Source organism: Piliocolobus tephrosceles, chromosome 12, assembly GCF_002776525.5.
Source record: "Piliocolobus tephrosceles isolate RC106 chromosome 12, ASM277652v3, whole genome shotgun sequence".
Taxonomy (NCBI): domain Eukaryota; kingdom Metazoa; phylum Chordata; class Mammalia; order Primates; family Cercopithecidae; genus Piliocolobus; species Piliocolobus tephrosceles.
The window spans coordinates 94,982,863-95,004,735 of record NC_045445.1 but is presented as its reverse complement, the minus strand read 5'-3'; the positions used below and the strand labels follow the sequence as shown (position 1 = coordinate 95,004,735).

Sequence of the window (21,873 nt, the reverse complement as noted above, 5' to 3'; positions counted from 1 at the left end):
TTTTGTTTTGTTTTTGAGACAGAGTCTCACTCTGTCACCCAGGCTAGAGTGCAGTGGTACGATCTCAGCTCACTGCAACCACTGCCTCCTGGGTTCAAGCGATTCTCATGTTTCAGCCTCCCAAGTAGCTGGGATTATAGGCATGCACCTCCACACCTGGCTAGTTTTGTTGTTGTTGTTTTTTAATAAAGATGTGGTTTTGCCATGCTGGTCTCAAACTCCTGACCTCAGGTGATCCGCCCACCTCGGCCTCCCAAGGTACTGGGATTACAGGTGTGGGCCACTGTGCCCAGCCTACCTTGGCTTTTAATGTAATTTAATTGCAAACTTTTATAATTTAGTTTTATTTTAAATGGCCATGTTTAACAATTGGATTGCAGAATTTCTGAAAACATAATAGCATTTGTGAGTTGGTTATGAGCCAGCTCATGCACACCCTACCCTATGGACCTTGTTTGGATCCTGATTTTAACAAACTAACTGTAAAAAGGCATCATTTAGACAATTTTGAAAATTTGAGTATGGACTAGGTTTCAGATATTTGATATCAAGGAATTATTCATGAGTATTTTAGGGGGGATGATGACATGATTTTTTTTTTTTTGGAGACAGAGTTTGCTGTCACCCAGGCTTGAGTATAGTGGCACGATCTCGGCTCACTACAGCCTTGACTTCCTGGGCTCAGGCAATCCTCTCACCTCAGCTACCTTGGTAGCTGGGACTACAGGTACACACCACCACACCCAGCTATTTTTTTTTTTTTTTTGTATTTTTGTATAGACATGGGGTTTCACCATGTTGCCCAGACTGGTCTTGAACTATTGGGCTCAAGCAATCTGCCCACCGGGGGCTCCCAAAGTACTAGGATTACAGGCATGAGCCACCATGCCTGAGCTACACGATTTTTTTTTTTTAAAGGTTCTTATCTGTTAGAGATGTAAACTGGAAAATTCATGGGTGAAATGACATGATGCCTGAGATTTGCTTTAAAATATTCCAGGATACAATATGTATGGGGGCAGATAGCTGAAACAAGGTTGAGAAAATGTTTGTTGTTGAAACTGGTGATGATTACACGGGGCTTCATCATGCTATTCTACTTTCAAGTATGTTTGAAAATTTCTATAAGAGCTCAGAAAAAGAGATAAGGCTAGAATGTGTTTTTAGTTTCGGCCCGTATTTTGGAAGGGCATAAATAGAAAAGAATTTTGTGTTAGATTTTCTAAGTTACAGCTCCTGAACTGTTTTTACGTAGGAGCAGAGAAAGGCAATAATTTACCCAGAGCTGAGAAATGGATATACCAGTGGGAAGGTCAAAGAGGGCTTTTTCCATAGGTAGAATAACAGGTCAATTTTTTTAATTTTTAAAATTTATTTTTATTTTTAATTTTTTATTGTACTTTAAGTTGCTGTTTTAATACGTCTATTTTTTGAATAGTGACTTTATTATTTTATATTAAAGTCATTAAAAATGCCATATCACAATTCAGATTTCCATCTGTCTTAAGCTTCTACATTTTAGGAACTAAATTAACTCCTAATTTCATCAGATTTATCTACTGTGTAATATTGGGCTTTCTGATTCTGTGCCCTTTGAGAGAGCATGACAGGCATAGAAGTATATGTTAGATTGCCTCATTCCATAACAATTATTCTTTCCATTGTATCTTTTTGCTTCCAGCTTAATTTGGAATTTTCTATTAAATGACTGCAATGATCTTACTTGGGTTATTTTTTAAATCTAAAACGCTTAAGTAAAAAATAATAGAATATAAAATAAGCAGATTCAGAAAGTCAATATGTTGGCTTTTTATAATATGTTTATTACAAAAACATTTTGAATTGTCTGGACTTCATTTATTTGTTATTGAATTCCTAGAACCTGATAATTAGCTTGAGGTACGTGCTCTCAATATTTTATTATTGCTTAAGGATAAAAACAATACAGATTAATATATAGGTATATATGTTCATATATATACATATATACACATACATACACATATGTATCTACTGATTGCTCCTTGCTTCTAGCCATTCTAGAAGACTGAAATATACTGAATCGGGCTGGGTGCAGTGGCTCATGCCTATAATCCTAGCATTTTGGGAAGCTGAGGCAGGAGGACTGTTTGAGCCCAGGAATTCAAGACCAGACTGTGCAACATAGCAAGATCATGTCTCTACAAAAACAAAACAAAAAATTAGCCAAGTTTGGTGGCACGTGCCTGTAGTCCCAGCTACTCTGGAGGCTGAGGTGGGGAGGTGGGAAGATCACTTGAGCCTGGGAGGTTGAGGCTGTAGTGAGCTGTGATCATGCCACTGCACTTCAGCCTGGGTGACAGAGTGAGACCCTGTCTTTAAAAAAAAAAAAAAAAAAAAAAGGAAAGCAAAAAAAAGCCAAAGTAATAAAAACTGAAAACATCACTCCCTAACTATTTTACTACAGTTTACTATTACTTATGCGTTTGAGGTTATTTAGTTACTCTATCTGCATGGTAGAAATAAACATACAATGAGTGCAACAGTGCATCTCTTCCCAACTCTTCATTCAGTGAGGTCACACTGGTAACTTGAAATCAGCCATAGTGGGAGTACTTATACCACAAAAATCAGCAAATACTAGAAGTCAGCATTCTTTCCTTCTTCAGAGAATCAGGTGTTAAACATTTACCAGCTCACCACTACTCTTAAGTCTCTTGTATTCTATAAAAGCCACCCTTCCAGTTTCTTTTATAAAATGTATTTGTTGGAGAAACTAGGTCATTTGTCCTATAGAATGTCCCACATTCTGGATTGTAGCCTTATTTCTTATTGTCTCCTTATACAAACTTCTAGAGTCAGACAGACTTGGGGTCAAAACCCACCATTATCAGTAGCTGTGGGAAGTTGGGCAAGGTACAACCTCTGATTCTCAGTTTCATCATCTGTAAACTGAAGATTGCACCTATCTCGTAGGGGATAAAGATTAAAGTATGTGGTGGCCGGGTGCAGTGGCTCACGCCTGTGATCCCAGAACTTTGGGAGGCCAAGGTAGGCAGATCACGAGGTCAGCAGTTCGAGACCATCCTGGTCAACATGGTGAAACACCGTCTCTACTAAAGATACAAAAAAATTAGCCAGGCGTGGTGGTGCGTGCCTGTAATCCTAGCTACTCGGGAGGCTGAGGCAGGAGAATCACTTGAACCCAGGAGATGGAGGATGCAGTGAGCCAAGATCGTGCCATTGCACTCCAGCCTAGGTGACAGGGTGAGATTCGGTCTCAAAAAATAAATAAATAAAGTATGTGGTAAACCGCATGCATTAAAAAACAGTATCTCCTCACATCTGTTAGAATGACTATTATCAAAAAGATGAAAGATAAGTGTTGACGAGGATGCAGAGAAAAAGGAACCCTTGTACGTTGTTGATGGGAATATAAATGGTACAGCTGTTATGGAAAATGGTATGGAATTTCCTCAAGAAAACTAAAAATAGAACTACCATAGCAATTCTACTTCTTGGTACATACCCAAAGGAATTGAAATTAGTATGTCAAACAGATACATGCACGCCTATGTTCACTGCATCACTATACACAATAGCCAAGATATGGATGACCTAAATGTTCATCAGTGAATGAATAAAGAAAATATGGTATATATACACAATGGAATACGATTCAGCCTTAAAAAAGAAGAAAATTCTATCATTTGTGACAATGTGGATGAACCTAGAAGACATTATGTTAAGTGAAATAAAGCAGCACAGAAAGACAAATACAACATGATCTAATTTGCACATGGAATCTAAAAAAGATGAACTCATAGAAGAGTAGAATGATGGTTACCAGAGACTGGGAGTTGTGGGGGAGGAAACGGGGAGCTATCAGTCAAAAGGTATAAGTTGCAGTTAGGATGAGTAAGTTTTGAGATCTACTGTACAGCAGGGTAACTATAGTTGATAATAATAACAATATACTATAAATTTCAAAATAACTTAGTAAATTTCAAATGTCTTACCACATAAAATAATAAGTGGGGTGACAGATATGTTAATTAGCCTGATTTAATCATTCCACATTTGTGTGTGTGTGTCTGTGTATCTCAAAACAATCACATGATACCCCTTAAATGTGTACAATAACAATTTGTCAATTAAAAATGATATTAATTTTGGCCGGGCGCAGTGGCTCACACCTGTAATCCCAGCACTTTGGGAGGCTGAGGTGGGTGGTGGATCACAAGGTCAAGAGATAAAGACCATGCTGGCCAACACGGTGAAATCCCGTCTCTACTAAAAACACAAAATTAGCTGGACGTGGTGGTGCACGCCTGTAGTCCCAGCTACTTGGGAGGCTGAGGCAGGAGAATTGCTTGAACCGGGGAGGTGGAGGTTGCAGTGAGCCGAGATCCCGCCACTGCACTCCAGCCTGGTGACAGACTGTGTCTCAAAAAAAAAAAAAGACATTAATTTTAAAAGAATTTTAAAAACTGGTACCTACTAATGTTAAACTACCTGAAACAATCTTTCACAGCCTGTCTTGAGCTGCCCAACTGGATATGAAGTAGTCCTCCTTTGAATAAGCATAACACTTTGCTTCTACCTTCCTTATGTCCCTTATTATACTCTCATCCTCTTATTTTATAGTCATTTGTGAATTTATATTATTCCCTTATGAAAAATGTAAGCTCTTTGAGGGTAGCAAACACTTCTTACTCATCTTTACATTCCTTACAATTTCTAACACAAAAATTTACTCATAGCAGGGACTCAAATACTGTATCTATTGAACTATATTTTGAATGCCCTTTCATCAAAAGGCTTTTAGACCTAGAAGAAACTATGTAGTCAGTCTCTATTATTCAGCTTTGAAAAATAAGATCCATCTAACAGACAACTAAAAATTCCTTACGAACAAATATATATAGATGATATACCTGTACGTTTTCCCAAAGACACTAATACAAAGCATTTTATATGACTCCAGTGAAGCATAGTTATATGGTATAAATCTAATGCTTGTTGCATTACAATTGTTAATTTTAATACTGTTACCTAGAGCTAAACCAAAATTAGTTTTGAGTAAGTCAAACTTAACTAATTTCAACATGAAATGTGGCAACTGATAAAGTAAAAAGAAAAAAGTTATACCTACACTAGTTACTTTCCGGTATATTTGAGCTGCATTCTGACACTCAGAATAAGGATACTCCGACGTGGCCATTTCCAGCATACACATTCCAAAAGCATAAACATCTACGGATTCATCATAGTGTTCTTCATACATCTCTGGAGCCATAAACTCAGGAGTTCCTACAAAATAACACCACCACCACATTTTTATGAAACAGAAAAACGTATCCACCAAGATCACATCCCCTTTCCCATAAGGATTATCTGTGTTAATTTCTACTCCCCCAAAGCAAATTTCTTTTCTTTTCTTTTTTTTTGAGATGGAGTCTTGCTCTGTTGCCCAGGCTGGAGTACAGTGGTACGATCTCAACTCACTGCAACCTCTGCCTCCTGGGTTCAAGCAATTCTCCTGCCTCAGCCTCCCAGGTAGCTGGGATTGCAAGCGCCTGCCACCACGCCTGGCTAATTTTTATATTTTTAGTAGAGACAGGGTTTCACCATGTTGGCCAGGCTGGTCTCGAACTCCTGACCTCGTGATCCACCCGCCTCAGGCTCCCAAAGTGCTGGGATTACAGGCGTGAGCCGCCGTGTCTGGTCGCAAATTTTTAAGTATACAATTTGTTGAATATTTGCTATATCTACATAAAGCACTGAAATAATGTATTTAATTTTCCATACTGATAGAGCATAATTTGTAATGCTCAAGATTAGGTAATGATTAATAAAATGTTTTTATTTCTATCCTTTTTACTTAAACTTTTCTGAATTAACTCAGTAAATTCTCTTACTTACGTCCTTAGAAACTTTCAATAATCCTAAATATAAATATAATCCACAAAAAATACATTAAGATGTCTCTGAAATAAGCCAATATATAATAGGTATTTCAAAGCAAATTCAGTCTAAGCCCAGTGTTGGCAAACTTTTCTGTTAAGGGCCAGATAATAAACTGTTTAGGCTTTGCAGTTTGTATGGTCTCTGTCACACAACTACTCAACTCTGTCACTTATAGGTGCAAAAGCAGCCCTAGACAATCTGTAAATGAGTGAGTGTGGCTGTGTTCTAATAAAATTTGATTTACAAAAACAGGCAGTGAGCCACATTCATCCCACTGGCCATAGCTGGCTGATCCCTTTTCTAGACCTATACAATTGAAAAATCTCTCTTTACCCAACCAGTAAACTTTAAAACATTAATCACCAATGACACTCTTAGCAAATGAGGTGCGCATTAAGGTGGCTAATCCTAGATCACCAATCTTCACAGATCCAGTGGGTCCCGTGATGAAAATATTGTCACACTTCAGATCCCGGTGAATAATAGGAGGAGTCCTAGTGTGCAAGAACTGCAACCCCTTTAAAATTTGCCTGCACCAGCTCCTTAAGACCTTTGGTTTCATGACTTTAAATCGTTTTAAGTACCTATACAAAGAAACAAAAGACCATGTGTAAACAAACATATCGAGCTTATTATATGAACACTATTAAGGTAAGTTACATAAGCAAACAACTTATGCACTATGATTCCCATCACTGAGTTGTTTTCTATTGTCTGTTATGGCAAAAAAAGTTTGTTTTAATCTATACTTCATTCTTAGATAAGACATCCTACCAAGCATAGCTTTTTTTTTTTTTTTTTTTTTTTTTTTTTTTTTAAGATGAATTTTCCCTCTGTCTCCCAGGCTGGAGGGCAGTGGTGCAGTCTCAGCTCACTGCAGCCTCCGCCTCCCAAGTTCATGTGATTCTCATGCCTCGGCCTCCCAAGTAACTGGGACTACAGGCGTGCACCACCATGCTGAGCTCATTTTTGTATTTTAGCATAGACAGGGTTTCACCATGTGGGCCAGGCTGGTCTTGAACTCCTGACCTCAGGTGATCTGCCTGTCTCGGCCTCCCAAAGTGCTAGGATTACAGGTATCAGCCACCACGCCTAGCCAAGTGTAGCATTTTTACTTCAAACTAAGAATCATTCCACAGTGGTCTTTTGTAGAATGGCAGCACAATTTTAAAAAGAAAGTCCATCTCTACTACCTAATAACTGCTTATATAAAGTCACTAGAGGGTTAAACTATGTAAAATTTTAGTATATACACAAATGTTAGGAAACAAAAAGTTTACACCATATTTAATATTTGCAAGTGATTAAACCACATTTAATATTTACAAGTCATTATTCACCAAATAAATAATTATGGTTAGAAATAAAAGACCATAATTAATAGTCTATAATACTATTATACTATACAATACTACATATTATACTATATATTATAATACTATAATAATATACTATAATACTATAATACCATAATAGTATCGCTCACTAGATATTTGAACTTGATGAAGCCATCCAACCTTCCACTATCTTCTACAAAATAAAATTATGGCCGGGCATGGTGCCTCACCTATAACCCTAGCACTCTGGGAGGCTGAGGTAGACAGACTGCTTTAGCCCAGGAATTCGAGACTACCCTGGGCAACATGGGGAAACTCCATCTCTACAAATATTATTTTTAAAAATTATCCAGGCAAGCTGCTGCATGCTTGTGGTTCCAGCTACTCAGGAGGCTGAGATGGGAGGATCACTTGAGCCCAAGGAGGTCGAAGCTGCAGTTAGCCATGATCATGCCACTGCACCACTCCAGTCTGGGTGACAGAATGAGACCCTGTCCCAAAAAATAATAAAATAAAATAAAATAATATTCTCTACAATGATTTTTAATTCTAAAATTCTATAATATCCCACAAATATTAACTTCTCAGTACTGTATGTTTTAACAAACTTCATTAACATCTCAATTTTTTAACCTAACTTAGTCACTAGATTCGAATCTACAAATTCTCTTTTTTTTTTTTTTTGAGACAGGATCTGGCTTTGTCAACCAGGCTGGACTACAGTGGCACGAACATGGCTCACTGCAACCTCCACCTCCCAGGCTCAAGCCATCCTCCAACCTCAGCCTCCTGAGTAGCTGGGACTACAGGTGTGTGCTGCCACATCTGGCTAATTTTTGTATTTTTTTGGTAGAGACAAGGTTTCACCATGTTGCCCAGGCTAGTCTTGAGATCCACCCTCCTCAGTCTCCCAAAGTGCTGGGATTACAGGTATAGCCACTGCTCCTGGCCACATTCTAAAAATTCTTTGAGTAGTTTTATTTTATAAAAAGTGTTATGACTCCTAAAAATTATTTCCAAATAAAACTACATTGGCACTATCAGGGTCAACTTACGTCTTTAAGGTTCCAGATGTCATTAGTTCAGTCACTAATACAATACATTTCTTTCCTTTTAATATAGATTCCCAGGAATCATAAAATCGAACTATATTGGGGTGCTGGAGACCCTTCAGCATCTCTGCTTCTTCCTTGAATCTCTGCTGCTCAACTTTGGTTAACTTTCGGTCCTGAAAAGGAATAACAAGTTCCAAAATAAAGTCATGAAAATTCTCATGCACATTTCTAATACCACTCAACTGAATGCTTTATTGCATTTATGCATGTATGTGTATATTTATTTATTTTTGCCTGTCAATGCTTTTCTCAAGACTTGTATCATCACAGATATCCTTTATTAGTTACTTTGACTTCTCCAACACGGCAATGCAGCTACTGTTATATTTCATAAGTACATGATAAACCCACCTGGGTAATAAATCAGTATCTTGAAAAACAGTATCTCAAAATGCATTGAGAAAAAGCAATAAAGCAGACAGGAAAGTTTCCCTAAGAAATCCCTGAGTTTCCATATCTAAAACATCTGTAATGTCAGAACAGGAACAATCAAAATGTTAAACATCTAGACATTTAATCTAATTAAATTTCTGAATTGCCAAAATAAAAGTGGTCTAGGTTTTCATAGAGAAATATTAGGTTATGAACCAGTGAAAGACATTCAAATAGGCATTGGACCTCTGATCTGCTACATTAACCGCTAGAAGTCAAAGGAGCAATTTTACAGAATTCTGAGGGAGAACTATGGCCCTAAAATTCTGATCCCAGACAAGCTATCCATCAAGTTTAAAAGGGAAAAAATCCTACATTTCTAGACAACAGGGACACAGACAGTACACCACCCCATACACCGTCTCTGACCATATCACTCAAAGAACTTCAATAAAAATGTGGCCATAAAAAGTTAGAAAAGGAAGGTATGGGCTGGGCACGGTGGCTCACACCTATAATCCTAGCACTCTGGGAGGCCAAGGTGGGGATAACCAGCCTGGCTAACACAGTGAGATCCCCGTCTCTACAAAATAATAATAATAATAATAAACAGCTGGGTATGGTGGTGCATGTTTGTAGTCCCCAACTACTTGAGACGGTAAGGTGGGAGGACTGTTTGAACCTGGGAGGCAGAGGTTGCAGTGGGCCAAGATCATGCCACTGCACTCCAACCTTGGTGACGGAGTGAGCCCCTGTCTCAAAAAAATTATATTAAAAAAAATGTTGGAAAAATTTTGTTATCAAAGTTGTACATGACATTATCTTCTAATTTGTTTTATTCTCTTTCATAGCATGCTATGTTTTATTTCTCATTCCTTTTTTTCTAGATGAAGTCTTGCTCTGTCACCCAGGCTGGAATGCAGTGGTGCGATCTCAGCTTACTGCAACCTCTGCTTCCCAGGATCAAGTGATTCTCCTGCCTCAGCCTCTTGAGTAGCTGGGATTACAGGTGTCCACCACCACGCCTGGCTAATTTTTGTATTTTTAGTAGAGATGGGGTTTCACCATGTTGACCAGGCTGGTCTTGAACTCTTGGACCTGAAGTGATCCCCCTGCATCGGCCTCCCAAAGTGCTGGGATTACAGGCATGAGCTATCACACCTGGCCTTCTCATTCCTTTCCTTGTGTTATTTCTCCCCTATTTTCTTCACCAGTTTCATTAATCATTTTTCAGAAAGCCCAAAATAATAAAATATATTTATCCTATTTTTATGTACGTAAATTTTAAATTAATTTCAGTTTTTCTGAATTCCCTCTTCCTTTCTTTTAATGTTATTTTCCTAACTTCATAACATGAGTACTAAAGTCCTTTAGTTATTATTCAATAATAATGAAGATATTTTAGGCTATAAATTTTCTAACAGGTATTAACTTTTGCAATGACCCACAGGTTTTGTCGTAATGTCTTCTCTTTTTTATTGCTTTCTAGTTTATAATCTCAGTTTTGATTTTCTCTTTGATTCAAAATTTATCTAGGAATGTGATTTCTGCTCTCTAATTAGTTAAGAATCTTTTGGTTATTTATTTCATTATTTATTTCCAATCTTATTGAGTAATGCAAGTACAAAATCTCTCTTCTTTAACTTAAGGTTTTTTGGGTGCCACATATAACAATGTATAATTCATGTTTGAAGGATATAAAGTTCTATACATCCATCGAATAAAGCTTGTGGATTATATTATTCAACTCCTCTGTATTTTTTTATTTTTATTTTTTTTTTGAGATGGAGTTCCGCTCTTGTTGCCCAGGCTGAAGCGCAATGGCGCAATCTTGACTCACGGCAACCTCCATCTCCCGGGTCCAAGCTGTTCTCCTGCCTCAGCCTCCCGAGTAGCTGGGATTACAGGCATGCGCCACCACTCTGGCTAATTTTATATTTTTAGTAGAGATGGGGGTTTCTCCATGTTGGTCAGGCTGATCTTGAACTCCCGACCTCAGGTGATCCACCCGCCTCGGCCTCCCAAAGTGCTGGGATTACAGGCCTGAGCCACCGCGCCCGGCACAACTCCTCTGTATTTACTCACTTTTTGTGTACTAGATGTCTCCTATTCTGAAAGAAATGCACATGAAATTTCCCACTACAAATACATGTTTGTCTTTTTTGAAAATGCTATTAGAGGTTATTCAGCCAAAATATTTTTGGTATCTACAAGTTTTTCATACAATTTCTTAAACTATGAAGTATATAATTTCATAATATCCTGTCTAATGTTTTAACCTTGTTTTTCTCCTTTTTTGATGTACATTAACATTGCCACTTTGAGGACAGGTGTGGTGGCTCACGCCTGTAATCTCAACACTTTGGGAGGCCGAAGCAGGCAGATCACCTGAGGTCAGGAGCTCGAGACCAGCCTTGCTGACATGGTGAAACCACATCTCTACTAAAAACACAAAAATTAGCCAGGTGTGGTGGCACGTGTGTGTAATCCCAGCTACCTGGGAGGCTGAGACATGAGAATCACTTGAGCCCAAGAAGCAGAGGTTGCAGTGAGCCAAGACCATGCCACTGCACTCCAGCCTGGGAGACAGAGTGAGACTCTGTCTAAAAAAAACAAAAACAAACAAAACAAAACAAAAAACTTTGCCACTCTTGCTTTCTCTTTGCTTGTTTATATCTTTACCTTTTCTTTATCACTGCTTTAAGTATTATTTTAGTAAATAACACATGTGAGTTTTGTCTTTTAACTCCACCTGACAGTCTGAGTTTCTTAATGAGCAAATGTAACATGTCCACATTTGGTATACCAAATACTATACTTAATTTTACTCCTTCAATCTTATTTTATGTTATTTATTTATTTTACTTTATTGCTTTCTATTATTAACTAAGAGATATATCAGGCCAGGCACAGTGGCTCACATCTGTAATCCCAACACTTTGGGAGGTCAAAGTGGGTGCATTGCTTAGGCTCAGGAGTTTAAGAGCAGCCTGAGCAACATGACGAAACCCTGTCTCTACAAAAAATACAAAAATTAGCCAGGCATCGTGGTGTATGGTCTGTAGTCCCAGCTACTTAGGGGGCTGAGGCTGGAGGATCGCTTGAACCCGGGAGGTCGAGACTATAGTGAGCCATGTTTGCACCACACTGCACTCTAACCTGAGTGACAAAGTGAGACTCTATCTCAAAAAACAAAGAGGTACATAATATTTTTCCTTTTTTACTAGTGGATAGCCTCCCTTTCTACTCAATATCAAACGTATTTATCTGTTATAAGAAATGAAGTAACTCATCTGCTCATTCTCCCTACTTCACCTAGCCCTCACTCACCAAAAATAAATAAATAATCTAAAATACTAATACTTCCCCCCCTTTCTATCATACCACATAGACAATACATGTAGAAGACTTAATCACTGGTCGGGCACGATGGCTTATGCCTGTAATCTCAGTACTTTGGGAGGCTGAGGCAGGTGAATCGTTCAAGCTCAGGAGTTCGAAATCAGCCTGGGCAACATGGCAAAACCTTGTCTCTACTAAAAATAAAAAAAATTAGTCGAGCATGGTGGCACATCCCAATAGCTGTAGTCCTAGCTACTTGGGAGGCTGAGGTGGGAGGATCACTTGAGCCTGGGAGGTGGAGGTTGCAGTGAGTCAAGATTCCGCTACTGCACTCCAGCCTGGGCAACAGAGGAAGACCTTGTCTCAAAAAAAAAAAAAAAAAAGACTTAATCACCCCTACACTATCTACTCCTATATGATTGCCCCTCCCCCTCACAGACTTCTATTCTAGCTGTAGAGTCTTTACTTAGCACTTTCATCAAATATTCCATTCATTCAATGTCAACATATGTTAGTTACACAGATCTAGCTTCATCTTTTTAACTATTACATAGTTTTCTGCACTATGGTCCATGAATATCTTTTTCACCCTGGGAGATGATATCTTTTTTCTTTTCTAAAGACTCTTTTTTTTTTATTATACTTTAAGTTCGAGGGTACATGTGCATAACATGTAGGTTTGTTACATATGTATACTTGTGCCATGTTGGTGTGCTGCACCCATTAACTCGTCAGCACCCATCAACTCGTCATTTACATCAGGTATAACTCCCAATGCCATCCCTCCCCCTTCCCCCTCCCCGTGATAGGCCCTGGTGTGTGATGTTCCCCTTCCCAAGTCCAGGTGATCTCATTGTTCAGTTCCCATCTATGAGTGAGAACATGCGGTGTTTGGTTTTCTGTTCTTGCGATAGTTTGCTGAGAATGATGGTTTCCAGCTGCATCCATGTCCCTACAAAGGACACAAACTCATCCTTTTTTATGGCTGCATAGTATTCCATGGTGTATATGTGCCACATTTTCTTAATCCAGTCTGTCACTGATAGACATTTGGGTTGATTCCAAGTCTTTGCTATTGTGAATCTTAGCTGATTAGAGATTCTTGGATGATGTAGCCTTTTCCCCTTAATGGTCTACCATCTTTTAGCTTCTAGCATTGAAGATAAGAAGAAAGGTGCATGTAAGATTCTTTTTTCTTGGTTAGTCTAGTTATTTACCAGATTTTACCTAGATATCTACTTTTAGATACTACTACTTTTTGATTATCGAGACTACTAATTCAATCAGAAAAGTGATTCTTTTCCCCTCATATTCAATCCTCCTCTTCTGAGTCCTTGATTTACTCAGAGGGGCCCTGGGGTACCTTATGTAGTCCCATGAGTGATGGAGCTATAGCAGTCTCTCCCCTGAGGGCTGCTCTGTAACAACTAACATCTTGTTAGACATCGAGGAAGTGTGTTTGCTCCTTATTTTCCTAGAATGCAAAAGCTAACTCTCTCTCCTACTCTGTAGACGATAAATGACCCTGTCTACCCTCTAGACCCTCAAGACTAAAAGACTGGTCAGCCCACTAGTCTTTTAGCTCTGCTCACACTTTTGAGGGGGCATAACTATACAAAGAGATCAGCAGATCTTCCCCTGTATTATAGGCGGAATGTTTGTGTCCTCTCTCCTCTGTCAAAATTTGCCTATTTCTACTAAAAATATAAAGAAGCAGCCAGGCGTGGTGGCAGGCACCTGTAATCCCAGCTACTCGGGAGGCTGAGGCACGAGAATCGCTTGAACCCAGGAGGCGGAGGTTGCAGTGAGCTGAGATTACACCACCACACTCCAGCCTGGGCAATAGAGCGAGACTCCACTTCAAAAAAAAAAAAAAAAAAGACAAGGAGACAAGAGAAAGCTCACTGCCAACTCTCCTCACCAAGCCAGGAAGACAGCCCTCACCAGAAACCCACCAAGCTAGAACTTGATCTAGGACTTATAATCTCTACAACTTTGAGAAAAGATGCTCAACATCATTAGTTGTCAGGGTAATGCAAATCAAAACCACAATAAAATACCACTTCACACCCATTAGGATGGCTATTATCTAAGTAAATAAATATATAAATAAATAAATAAGAAGTGTTGGCAAGGATATGGAGAAACCTTGTACATTGCTGGGGAATGTAAAATGGTATAGTCATTGTGGAAAGCAACATGATGGTTCCTCACCATATTAAACATAGAATTACCATACGCTGCAGCAATTCTACTTTTAGGTATTCTAGGTATATACCCAAAACAATTGAAAGCAGAGACACAAACAGACATCTGTAGAACCATGTTCATAGCAGCATAATTCACAATAGCCAAAACGCAGAAACAACTCAAATGCCCACCAACACATGAATACACAAAATATGGTATATGGTATATACATACAATGGAATACTGTTTAGCCTTAAAGAGAAAGGAAATTCTGATACATGCTACAAAACATGGCTGAATCTTTTTTTTTTCCCCCGAGACGAAGTCTTAATCTGTCACCCAGTCTGGAGTGCAGAGGCACAATCTCAGCTCACTGCAACCTCCGCCTGCCTGGTTCAAGCAATTCTCCTGCCTCAGCCTCCTGAGTAGCTAGGATTACAGGCACATGCCACCATGCCCGGCTAATTTTCATATTCTTAGTAGAGACAGGGTTTCACCATGTTGGCCAGGCTGGTCTCGAACTCTTGACCTTGTGATCCGCCCACCTCGGCTTCCCAAAGTGCTGGGATTACAGGCGTGAGCCACCGCACCCAGCCAACATGGATGAATCTTGAAAACGTTATGGTAAGTGAAATAAACAAGACAGGAAAGACAAACATTGCTTGATTGCACTTATATGAGGTACCTACAATAGGCAAATTCATAAGAGACAAAAAGTAGAATAGTAGTTAACAGGAGCTAGGCAGAATGGGGAATGGGAAGTTAAATTGTTTAATGAGTACAGAGTTTCTATTAGGAATGATAAAGTACTGGAGATGGACACTGCTATGTACAATGATGTAAATATACTTAATGCCACTGAAAAATTGCACACTTAAAAATGGTTAAGATGGCTGGGCACAGTGGCTCACGCCTGTATTCCCACCACTTTGGGAGGCCAAGGCGAGTGGATAACTTGAGACCAGGAGTTCGAGACCAGCCTGGCCAACATGGTGAAACCCCATTCTCTACTAAAAATACAAAAATTAGTCGGGTGTGGTGGCACGCGCCTGTGATCCCAGCAACTCGGGAGGCTGAGGCATGAGAATTGCTTGAACCCAGGAGGCAGGGGTTGCAATGAGCTGATATCATGCCACTTCACTCCAGCCTGGACAACAGAGTGAGACTCTGTCTCAAACAAACAAACAAACAACAACAAAAAAAGATTAAGATGGTAACTCTTATGTTATATATTAGACATTTTGCCACAATAAAAACTATTTTTAGAAAGTTAAGGAAGTCAGCTGGGCACAGTGGTTCACATCTGTAATCCCAGCACTTAGGGAGGCTAGGAAGGAGTTCAAGACCAGCTTGGGCAACAAAACAAGACCCCATCTCTACAAAATAGCCAGGCATGGAGGCACACACCTGTAGTCCTAGCTACTTGGGAGGCTGAGGCAGGAGGATCACTTGAGCCCAGGCATTCGAGGCTGCAGTGAACTATGGTCACGCCATTGCACTCCAGCCTGGGCAAGAGAGCAAGACCTTGTCTTGAAAAAATAAATAAGGAACTCAGAGAACAAAAGCAAGGAAACAAGTAGAGTCTTTATGACCTGACTAATAAGTCTTTTCTTTTTTTTTGAGATGGAGTCTTGCTCTGTCATCCAGGCTGGAGTGAGTGGTGCGATCTCGGCTCACTGCAACCTCCGCTTCCCTGGTTCAAGCAATTCTTGTGCCTCAGCCTCCCACAGTAGCTGGGATTACAGGTGCTCGCCATCACACCTGACTAATTTTTGTATTTTTAGTAGAGATGGGGTTTCGCCATGTTGGCCAGGCTGGTTTTGAACTCCTGACCTCAGGTGATCTGCCCATCTCGGCCTCCCAAAGTGCTGAGATTACAGGTATGAGTCACTGCCCCCGGCCCAACCTGACTAATAAGTCTTAAATGCCCCTATAATTGGCTACAAGTCCTCTACTCACGATAGACAGCAGATCTACTCTGAAGAATAAAGAGTAATTCTTTTTTGAGACAGGGTGTCACTCTGTCACCTAGGCTGGAGTGCAGTGGCGCAATCTCAGCTCACTGCAACTTCCACCTCCCAGGTTCAAGCGATCCTCCCACCTCAGCCTACCGAGTAGCTGGGACTACAAGCACGTGCCACCACACCCAGCTGATTTTTGTATTTTTTGTAGAGATGGGATTTCGCCGTGTTGCCCAGGTTGGTCTCAAACTCCTGACCTCAAGTGATCCACCTGCCTCAGCCTCCCAAAGTGCTAGGATTATAGGCATGAGTCACCGTACCTGGCCAGAATAATGAATACACTTTGATGCCTTCTGATTAAATTAGTAGAATGCCAAGTCTTTCATGTGCCAGACTAAACCACCCTACTTCATCCTTTGATTCTACAGATTGAAAGTAGTCAGCATTAGGAATAAACAACTTTACAAAATTACAACTGTTTTCCCAGATATACTGCTGGAGGTGAAATCTACTAAAAATGTAGAGCCAAGATCTTCAAAACTCCACTTCAAATTTAGCAAGGGGAAAGTAAACCTGTTAAAGTAGCACCAAAATCCAGAGAGAAATACTTAGAGTAGAGCTTTCAGCTACCACAATAACATCCTTTAAACACACACACCCCTACGTGCATTGTTGTATTAATGACAACCACTTTGGTAGAGAAACTTTCACACATCATCAATAAGAATTCTTACACAAGAAAGGAATGATGAGCCACAAAGACAAACTAGAGAACAGCACTAGTTAATGAAGGTGACATAGTCAAATGCCGGGAAAATTCTAGTCTATGAAAATGATCCCTAAATCTTGCTGTCTCAAGGTAAGGACACCAAGAAGAAAGCATCAAATATCAATTTTATATCAAATATCAGTGTTATAAATGTTCATTTACATGGCTGGTAAACAGGAGTCAAATACAAATTTATCAAATAGATTTCAACTACTCCAGACTACTTTAAAAAGAAATACTATCCTTTTATAAATGCTAACTAAACATTCAATCTATTGTAACATATGGAATGCTAAAAATGTACACAAAACCTTTCCTGAGACATGGCACAATACCAGTATGACCAACCTGCATATATATTTATTCAAGATAAGAAGCATTTCATTTCCAAAAAGTAAACTATGTCCTTATCAGCTATGTCTCTTAATGCAAACACCAACAATGCTCTACAGAACCAAGTCAGAGGCTACATGGATCTGTTTTTGCAAATGTGAAAGGAGAAATTATTAACAATGATATAAAAGTTATACTACAAAATAACCTAATCAAGTAAGGATGAGTATTACAAAGGCTTCAAAATGATGCTTAGCTTATAAAGCACTCTATCAATGAATTATTCTTTTCTTTTTAGAGAGACAGGGTCTCACTCTGTGTTGCCCAGGTTGGAGTGCAGTGGCACGATCATAGTTCACTGTAGCCTTGAACTCCTGGGCTCACATGATCCTCTTGCCTCAGTCTCCCAAATACCCAAGACACTACTGGGACACGCCACTATGCCTATGCTCAGCTTTTTTTTCTTTTTCTTTTTGTGGAGATGAGGTCTTGCTATGTTGACCAGGCTGGTCTTGATTTCCTATCCTCAAGCTATTCTCCTGCCTCAGCTTGCATAGTCTTGATAAACATGAGGTTGCTCAGTATTTTAACACTACCATTTATTGAACACTAAAATGTGTTACATTCTTTACAAGTATTCTCTCTAATAGTCAATGTTTTCTTTTCTTTTTTCTTTTTTTTTTTTTTGAGATGGAGTCTTGCTCTGTGGTCCAGGCTGGAGTGCAATGGCATGATCTGGGCTCCCTGCAACCTCTACCTCCTGGGTTCAAGCAATTCTCTTGCCTCAGCCTTCTGAGTAGCTGTGATTACAGGCATGCGCCACCATGCCCTGCTAATTTTTGTATTTTTAGTAGAGCAGGAGTTTCGCCATGTTGGCCAGGCTGGTCTCGAATGCCGGACCTCAGGTGATCCACCAACCTCGGCCTCCCACAGTGCTGGGATTACAGGCGTGAGCCACCGTGCCCAGTCAATGTTTTATTTCTTAAACTGGGGAGTAGGTACACAGTTTCCATTACGTTACTCTTTATTCTTTTTGGTACATCCAAAGTATTTATCATATTTTTCTTTAAAAGAAAAGTAAAAAATTAAGACTCCAGTTAAGCTATCTGGCTTACCCAAGGTAACTAACTGGCACAGGCAACACTGGAACCCCGTACGTTGAATTCTGAATCCGAAGCACTTTCTAGTTCACTACTCTGCCTCTCAGAAATGGCAGTCATAGCAATGAGTGCAGATATCTCATTCACAAACCACTTTCCATGGAGAGATGGTGTAGTACCCCAGAACTCATGCTAAGAAATAAACAGACACTGAGGATAATGATAATTTGTAAATGGTGACATCAACGTATCAATTAAGAAATCACGGTATAATAGTCATAATCTGGCAATATTACCATACTAAAACTTTGAGATAGCAATGGTATTAATACCTAAAGAAAAGTGCTTGGCTGGGCACGGTGGCTCACACTTGTAATCCCAACACTTTGGGAGGCTGAGGCAGGTGGATCCCCTGAGGTCAGGAGTTCGAGACCAGCCTGGCCAACATGGCAAAATCCCATCTCTACTAAAAATACAAAAATTAGCTGGGCGTGGCGGCACATGCCTATAATCCCAGCTACTCGGGAGGCTGAGGCAGGAGATTTGCTTGACCTGGGAGGCAGAGGTTGCAGTGAGCCGAGATCACGCCACTGCACTCCAGCCTGAGTGACAGAGCAAGACTCCATCTCAACAAAAAACAAAAAGAAAAAAGAAAATTGCTCACAAATGGTAGTCAAGGTAATAAATCAAAAGGCAATAAACCACGCACAGAACCAGGTTCACTTATCTTCCAGAACTGCTGATCAAAGATGTCCTCATCCAATCAGAATGTGAGCATTCGGTTCATTTGGTCAGGCTCTTGCCTTAGCAGGAGGACATACAGGAACATCTAGATCCTTTGTTCCGACTCTATAAGCACCAAGCCAGCTTCTGATTATAATTTAGCTCCCCATGTATCTAGCCTAAAGACTACATAGAACATTTTACCTAACAACTATATTTCTCATTTTAAAATAATAAACTTGTGTCCTAGATTTAGGAGCTGAAGTGAACATAAGTCAGTCTTCCCAACTCCCCAACCTCTGGACACTGACAAAAGGTGAAGGCCAGATACTGAACCATAACAATCTAATCATGATACTATTCCTCAGGTGCCCTTCAATGACACCATTAACGGACATCCCTTGAGTTTCAGCAGTTCAAAGTTAAGAATCTTATTTTAAACAGGATCCATTTAAGAAATCATTTGTTCTAAAATGGTTAAAAACATAAAAGAATGATCTGCCCAAGTAACTAGTGAGTGGGAAATTATTCCATCTATGCAAATGTTTTACACACACACACACACACACACACACACACACACACACATCATTGATGGAATACAAATCCTGACTCTGCTCCACTGGAAAAATTGCTTAATATATCTAAATTTCAGTTCCACCATCTGAAAACTAATAATCCTTATCTCATATACCTATTCTAAGGATTAAATAAAATATCCAAATTAAGTACCAGTATAAATGTTCCATTAATGTTACTTTTGATAAATGGAAAATATGATAGCTGCTATTACTAACTATATCAAATATCTCAACCATAAATTCTCCTATTGTTGGGTTTCCAGAAACTTAACAGGTATACTGGGGAGAAATCACATAAAACTAACAGGTAATGCCAATTAATAAATGCAGAAGGAATGTGAGAAAAAAAATCATTAGAACACTATAGTTATGATGACATGCAAGATACACCAATGGATGCTAAAATCAGTGGGCAAAAGTTTAAAAGAAAACAGCATATTTGCATAGTCTCAAAGATCTACCCCCAAGATATTTACTAATATGCAACAGGAAAAATAGTAACTTTATAGGAGAGAAAGCCTGGCAGATATCACCTTAACCAAGTGATCAAGATTATCATCACCAGTAATACAAAACAACACCATGTACCCCCAGTTATGATGCACTGAGGATGGTGCATCACTTCTGTGGTATTCCTGCCAAAAATGCATAGTCTAAATCTAATCATGAGAAAACATAAGACAAAGTCAAATTAAAGGGCAATCTAAAAAACAACTAAGGGCCAAGCAAGGTGGCTCACACCTGTAATCCCAGCACTTTGGGAGGCCGAGGCAGGAGGACTGCTTGAGGCCAGGAGTTAGAGATCAGCCTGTTCAGCATAGCAAGACCCCATCTCTACCAAAAATAAAAATACAAGATATTAACATAAAGGGAATCTGGGTGACGGGTATACAGGAACTTTCTATACTTTTTGCAACTTTTCTGTGAGTAGAAAATATACCAAAATAAAAAGTTTTTAAAAAAGAAAACTATGTAACAAAGGAGTGATATCCCTGTTGCCCCCTACTCTCAACCCTACCATTTCCTTTAAACAAACCTATATTAAACAGCCCTTTGATCATTTCACTAACTCCAATTTCTAAGCCTTCTTATAACTATAAACTCCTTCTACTGTAAGCTTTGTGAAAATGAGGCCTGTGTCTGCTTTTTATCCCCATTATGTACCCAGCATTTGGCATGTATCTGGCACATTGCAGGTACTATTTATTTGTTGAATGAATGAACAAATGGCAGCTACAGTCTATTGTATTCATTTCCTATTGCTACTGTAACAAACTACAACAAACATAGTGGCTTAAAACAGAAATGTATTATCTGCTAGTTGTAGGGATCAAGAAATCCAAATTGAGTCTCTCTAGACTATAAAATCAAGGTATCAGGAGGGCTGCATTCCTTCTGAAGGTTCTAGAGAAGAATGTTTCCTTACCTTTTCCAGCTTCAGGAGACTGTCCACATTCGTTGGCTCATTGTCAGCAATTGCATCACTCCAGCCTCTGCTTCCATCGTCATATCTCCTCCTCTGACTATGGCCATTCTGCCTCCCTCTTATAAGGACCCTTGTGATTACACTGGGTCTACCCAGATAATCCAGGGTAATCTTCCAATCCCCAGATCTTTAAGTTAATCACATCTACAAAGTTCTTTTTGTAATGTAAGACGACATATTCACAGATTCCAGGGATTAGGACATGGACATCTTTGGGGGGCTATTTTCAGCTTACCACTTGTATCAATTTTTTAAATCTATCAAGCAAATAATCAGCTCAAAACTCACTCACTCAACTAACCGGGGAAATTAATGCTATTTCCCAGACAAAGGCTATCTCCTGCCACTCCCACCCTTTGTCATTTTGTAAAAGCATTTGCCTTTGGTTTATATTTAATAAAGTCCATGACTAGTTTTTATTTATTTTTTTCTTTCTTCTTTTTTTTTTTATTATTATACTTTAAGTTCTAGGGTACATGTGCATAACCTGCAGGTTTGTTACATATGTATACTTGTGCCATGTTGGTGTGCTGCACCCATCAACTCGTCGGCACCCATCAATTCGTCATTTATATCAGGTGTAACTCCCAATGCAATCCCTCCCCCCTCCCCCCT

The 21,873-nt window shown here is 39.4% G+C and overlaps 1 protein-coding gene across 2 annotated transcripts in view; it reads right to left on the bottom strand.

Annotated features, from left to right (window-relative positions):
- Positions 1 to 21,873, bottom strand: part of WNK3 (WNK lysine deficient protein kinase 3) — a 171,181-nt gene that overhangs the window by 115,681 nt on the left and 33,627 nt on the right. For both annotated transcript variants that reach the window (XM_023202477.3, XM_023202476.2), the window contains exons 3-5: positions 8,342 to 8,514; positions 6,313 to 6,533; positions 5,135 to 5,292 (exon numbers count right to left, since the gene is read on the bottom strand). In XM_023202477.3, coding sequence (XP_023058245.1) covers positions 5,135 to 5,292; positions 6,313 to 6,533; positions 8,342 to 8,514 — 552 coding nt within the window. The remainder of the gene's footprint in view (positions 1 to 5,134; positions 5,293 to 6,312; positions 6,534 to 8,341; positions 8,515 to 21,873) is intronic.